Source organism: Ursus americanus, chromosome 4, assembly GCF_024610735.1.
Source record: "Ursus americanus isolate L20-20 chromosome 4, mUrsAme1.1.p, whole genome shotgun sequence".
Classification (NCBI taxonomy): Eukaryota; Metazoa; Chordata; class Mammalia; order Carnivora; family Ursidae; genus Ursus; species Ursus americanus.
In genome coordinates, this window is record NC_142130.1 from 92150170 (window position 1) to 92156276 (window position 6107).

Below are 6107 nucleotides of genomic sequence, written 5' to 3' on the forward strand. Positions count from 1 at the left end.
GTGATGAATGGATCTTCAATTTTTTTCCTTTCCTGCTAGAATTATTTACCGGGTCCACAGTGTCATGTCAGCTGGGGGTTCAGCAGGTAGAGCATGTGGACAGGCACCTGCCTGCACTTGATATAAAAGAAGAGCCAGTGCTTCCCAAGAAGGGATGAAATTGCATTTTTGTTAAAGCAATTTGTCAGGTTTCCTTTGAAAGGCTTAGCTTTTTCCTCCTGGCTTGCCAATAAATGACCTCTAGTATTTAAATTAACCAAGGTTTCAGAGCCACTTAAAAAGTACTTTGGAGACCGATAAGATTTTAATTTCAGGAAATATTTGGAAATTTAAAATGTAAGTGGTCTTTTGAAAAATTGTTTATGGGTTAATTTCCAAAGGCTTTTAAAAAGTGAAATGGTTAGACTTCTTGGTGGGTTTGCCAAAGTTATAGGACACATAGGCCTATTATTTCATGAAACAAGGGGGTGGAATCAATAGTGAGTGAAATTCAATTTTCATATGTTATCATTAATAAGTATGTCAGGTCCAGCTTAAAATGAGCATTAATCCCACAGATAACCCAGGATGGAGCACACCTTACCTGTAGCTTCTACCATTCCTTCTAGGATGACCACAATTTCCAGTTCCTCTTTGGGCAGCTGGGCTTTGGAGATCTCCCAGAAAGGACTCTGTTGGTTAATTTCGTGGCTGATGATGAGTGGTGATACCAGAAACAGACGGTCATCCCCGGTGTAATACCCTACATTGATATCTGTTTGGTTCAAGGGGATGAACTCACCCTCTGAGGTCTGTTTGGACTTGATCAACTTGGCTCGGATGGAAGCCTCCACGATGTGGGAATTCCTGAGATCCCCGACTCGGAACATCAGGCACAGTTTCCCATCCCGCATGGAGATCACCGCGTGGGTGGAAAAAACCAGGGTCTCTGCCCTCTTCTTGGGTTGCGATATTTTTACAAACATGCATCCCACCATGAATGCATTGACAATGGACCCCAGCACAGACTGGATTAAGAGGAGAATAATTCCCTCTGGGCACTTGTCCGTGATGACCCGGTAGCCATAACCAATGGTAGTTTCTGTCTCTATTGAGAATAAAAAAGCAGAGACGAACCCATTGAGGTTGGTGACACAGGGAGTCCACGAAGGGTCCTCTATGTGGTCCATATCCCCTCGGATGTATGCAATTAGCCACCAGATCATCCCAAAAAAGAGCCATGTCACTGTGTAAACCATGACGAAAATCAACAGGTTGAATCTCCACTTGAGATCTACCAAGGTGGTGAAGATATCCGTCAGGTAGCGGTAGGTCTCCCTCACGTTGCCGTGATGGACGTTGCATTTTCCGTCTTTCCGCACGTACCTCTGGATTTTCCGTTTGGTCCGGTCTCGGCTGACGTGTCTTGGCAGGTCGTCCCTGGCCTGCTTAGGCAACTTCGGCTGGTGAATGGCCACAGGGCTCTCAACGTCCTGATCCATTGAGTCGCCCTCCAGGACGTTAGCTGGTAGTTTGGGGGAAAGAAAAGAAAAATGGAATGAAATACTGGTTCTTTTGGGATCATGGAAACCACGCTGTGTATGGTGTCTGGTTGTGAAACCAAATAACATTGTGTAGCTTTTAACAGAATAGGTGAAGCTATTTTTATTTGGCATCTCTGGACAGGCCTTTAGTTGACTTGGACTCCTGTGCCCTATGATCTAGCTCGTGTGAATACTTCCTCACCCGTCCCACAGGGACAGAGCTTACTGCAGTCAAACTGTCTCCCTCCAGCAAGTTCTACGAGTCAGCCTCTACATGGGATGTCTTCCCATTCCATCTGAGATGCCATCACATGGGAGAGATAGCACACCCTGGATGAAGAAATGTTTCAATTCAGACAGTCTTGGTTCTGCCACTCAGCAATTGTGGGCTCTTAGAGATGCTGTTATGGGCGGCATTGTGCCCTGCCCCGCCGTCTGTGTGGAAGACCTAACCCCCAATGTGATTGTATTTGGAGATAGGGCCTTTAAGGAGATAACTAACATTAAGGGTGGAGCCCTAATAGAACAGGTGTCCTTATCAGACGAGGGAGAGACATCAGGGTGTGCACCAGGGAAGGCCATGAAAGGACACGGTGAGAAGGTGGCCATCTGCAAACCAGGAAGAGAGGTCTTCCAACCCAAGCAAGGTGGCCGGAAAGGAATCCTGCCAGCGTCTTCATCTTAAACCTTCAGCCCTGCCCCCCACTCTGGTATTCTGTTACAGCAGCCCAAGTAGACTAAGACACTGTCTGAATTCATTGAACCCGAGTTTCCACATTTACAAAATGGTTATCATGATACCCGATTTATAGGGTTGTTATAAGTTGAATGAAACCACGTATGTGCCATGTGGTTGCATGGAACAGACATATAATAAGTATTCCTTTGTATTAAATTGTGCCTGTGCTAGCAGTCTCCTTAAATAGGGCAAGAATTTTGAGAGAGCTCTTTAAATTGTGACACGAATTTCAGAGGTGAAAAATAAAAATTCTGGTTTTCGTTGGTAAGTATGCCCACATTATATTTTAATGGTTGACTTAATGCCAAGGTTAAAAAAAAAAGGTGTGGGGTACATGTTCGCTCTCTTTCTATGTGTTACACGTTTTATTTGCTTTCTGCCTCGACATGTAACATCTGTAGTTTTGGTTCGCGGTTATTTCCTTTCTGACGGCCTTCATGACTCATGCATTGGTACCGTCGTTAGCTAACAGTGCATTAGGAAAAGTCTTCTAGAATTTGAGTGCAAAGGCAAATTTGGAAATGATACTGCTAGTAAACACATAAGCCACTCTATGAAACTACTTGTTCAGTCAATAATTTGAAAGCTTCCTAAAAGTTTTATAAGCCGTTTCTTTCCCCAGGCTTTCACTCTGGGTCGTTGACTCTGCCATGCATTTTCTCTGTGGTAACTGTGTGTTCCCCTGGGTTAAAGGAGAAACACAGTCTGCTGCAAAAACATTTACCTGAATAAGAAAATAGTTGCGAAGAGGACCGGAGTGGTACCAACTTCACTTATAGATTAACCTTGTTCATGGTTGGTTAGTTTCCTTAAAAATCAATCCCACGGATCGGTTTTTATATTTCAGCACAAGGAAGAGACAGCACCTGGTCCACAAAACCTGCTGTTTGGTTTGACAACCTTGACTTTGAGATCACTGCCCTCAATAGCCTTTGTTTGTAAAAGAGAAACTTTGCTTGTTCGTTTTCTTCTTCCAACAAAGAGACCAGGACAGGAGTCAAAGGGAAGCAGCTGAGGTCAGGACGATCCGGATGGAGGTGGGTGGGGCCTCTGGATGGAAGCAGAGGCCAGCACCCCTACCAGACGGGGATGCGTGTGGCCCCGAGTGGTCATGCCTGAACTCACGCTATTAATTTTGCCCTGATTGGGAGTCTCTAAATATGACTTCATGTGGGATAAACTCTGGGCTCAAACCCACCACGGTGAGGAGGCTTTGTCTGCAGGACACAAGGCCCCAGGTGGACCTGGGGTATGGTTTTGCTCTGAGCCGGTGGTAAGCTCTCCGACTGTAGCAGAACCTTCTGAGCCCGGTGTCCCCAAGTCCTTCGGTCCTTCCAACACAAAGAAGAGGGCTTGTCAGATTACCTGACTCTTAACAGTCTTCAGTGATATTTCATACTTTAAAATGTCACAGAGGAAATATACACCCCCACCCGAACCCCCTCAATTTGAAACTGTTTTCCTGCTTTTTCTGCCTGGGCCATAACCTTCAACTCAAGGCATTTGTCCTGACCTGGAGGAACCTGTCTGAATGGTTAACGAGTGAGTGGAGACAAGTGCTCTGGGTAGTCCTGGGAGCCTGCCGGTTGATCCTCCAAATTCCCTTTTTGTTGTTGTTTTTTCCTCTTTTTCTAGCTCAGGACTGGGCCACATTTCCCAGTTTCCTTTGCATTGAGCGGCGGCCAGGGCAGAGTCCTGGTCTGTCTGAGCTGGTATGTCTTGCTGGGCCAAGGCCTTAAATAGAGGCTGTGCCCCCTCCTAGCCCCTGCCCCTTCTATGGAAGATGGTGGAGTCAGAAGGTGGCGGAGGGGCCTGGGTCCTGAGTCAGTGGCAAAGGGCTGCCATCGGACTAGAAACAAGGAAGAAAAACATCGTGCTGGAGCCATTATGTATTTTGTGTCTATTACCAAACCCAGCCTTATCTCTCATTTTACGGGCAGCCATACTGAGATGGAGAAGCAGAAGGAAGCACCATTGGGGGTGGGAAAGAGCAGGGAGAGAAGCGGGACTGTTTGAGTATGGCGTCTCTACGGAACTAGCATGTAGTTAATCGAATGCTTAGGTCTGGTGTGGGAGGAAATGTAAACGCAGATGCTACTTAAGCGACTTTTTAAAACAGATAAAAATGGAATCAAACAGAGAAAGCCAAACGTCCTGGGGAGTGAGGTGGGAAGGTGGCCTGTAAGGGTGTCCCTCTAGAGGCAGTGGCTGCAGGCAAGGTGCCTCCCTGGGAAGATGGTGAAGGCGTTCAGAATATGTCCCCCCCCCAAACATGCCACTTTGGCACATTGGTTATTTTGAATCAAAGGTGCTTACAAAAGAGCTAGTGCAAGCAGACCCCCGAGCCCCCTGTTCTCCTGAAAGCAGGAGATAAATCTCCCACGTCAAAGGTGTCCTTTCCTGTACCAAGAGGAGGGAGGACACTCTCACAACCAGAGACAGGGAATTTGGGGCTGAGAAGGCTGTGTAAACAAACCTTGTTAAACTAACCCACATCTTCTTTGTCACTTCTTCACCATTTACTACCCATGGCCCAAATTCCTTTGTCTTGCCAATTCGTCACACATTGTCTCTTTGAATGGTGTGACAGCTTCCCGCTCTGGTCACCTGTTCTGTCTGTACTCTTCAGTTAGGCTCCCACGTACACGCGTGTGCTCTGTGATTCCATGTTGGTTTAATTCTTAGGCCCAGCCAGAGATCCAAAGAGGAGAGAGGAGAATGTGGCTTCTGGGCAGTGGGAGGTAAGGCTGGGCCTCTGGCGTCACAGGCGCCCAGGGCAGGGGTGGGCAAGGGATTGAGAGAAACCACAAAGTCAGTGACGTGTGAAAGGACGTGGGGAGTAGAAGACACTGGAGGAGGAGTCCCAAGGGGCGGCAAGGGAGAGCCGATGAGGAGGGAGGTGTGGAATGCTCAGAAGGAGGGCTGAGCCTCCAGGCTGAGTCCGAAACAATGGCGGGGGGGGGGGGAGGGGGGAACCCTGAATGAGGGAGAGAGGGGCCTCCCAGGTCTGAACAGCGAGCTAGGCCCAGCACCCCTCAGCAGGAATGCAAATGCGTGTGGGAAATACAGAGGGCAAGTTTAATGATGGTTCTTCCGTTCCTTGTACCTTTCGTACAATCCCAGGTATGGGTTGGAGGGGGAGCTGAATTGCATTTGCAAGAGCTTTCTGAGCTGCTCAGCAGCTGCACTCAGGAAAGCTCACATGTCTCCCTGGGATCCTGCACAGCCCTTGACCCTATCCGCTACTCGGAAACTGGCCCTGAGCCCCCCGTCCCGCCCCTCCCCAGGCCACGCATGCGCAGCAGTCACATGGTCAGACCCACTCTCCACACGTGCTGATCCTTGCTCAGGTCGTGCAGGTGGCTTGCGCAGAGGGAAAGCGGGGGAAGTCTGCGCTGCCTGTGGAGTGCCGGACAGTGGGCAAGAGAACGGTAGGAGCGACACCCAGCACCCCGATGATTTCCTTTATGAGTTGCTTTACGGGATTTTGGCTTAAAGTAAATGTGGGTCTGTGTGATAGAGCCAGCTGTTTCTTATCCCCGCCCCCCCCCCCCCTTTAGAAAGGTGATCAATTGACAGGAGACAAGCTAAGGTGCAAAATAGCCTGTGTTGAAATTTAACCGGAAAGGAATAATAGCAAGTCACAGAGCCACAAGCTGGAAGGGGCCTGATCCCAGAGTCCCTGGGATCGTGTTGTCGAATTTTGGGTGCAGCGCGCATCCAGGGAAGGCTGCTGGGGTGCCCTGGCCAGTATAAATGTTCTCCTGTTGGGAAATTGTTACATTTCAAATTATATGTGAATTCTTTGGGTGATGCTTCCGCTGACTGGGAAACGTTAGAAAAGT

At 48.3% G+C, this 6107-nt stretch overlaps 1 protein-coding gene across 1 annotated transcript; it reads right to left on the minus strand.

Annotated features, from left to right (window-relative positions):
• Positions 1–545: 545 nt before the first annotated feature.
• On the minus strand, positions 546–1496 carry LOC123802678 (G protein-activated inward rectifier potassium channel 2). The gene has a single exon (XM_045813549.2). It carries the CDS (start codon positions 1479–1481, stop codon positions 546–548), a length of 936 nt encoding a protein of 311 aa, XP_045669505.2. The 5' UTR covers positions 1482–1496.
• Positions 1497–6107: the final 4611 nt, after the last annotated feature.

Excerpts from the sequence above, each read along its gene's own strand:
- LOC123802678 (XM_045813549.2), bottom strand. The coding sequence starts at position 1,481 with ATGGATCAGGACGTTGAGAGCCCTGTGGCCATTCACCAGCCGAAGTTG.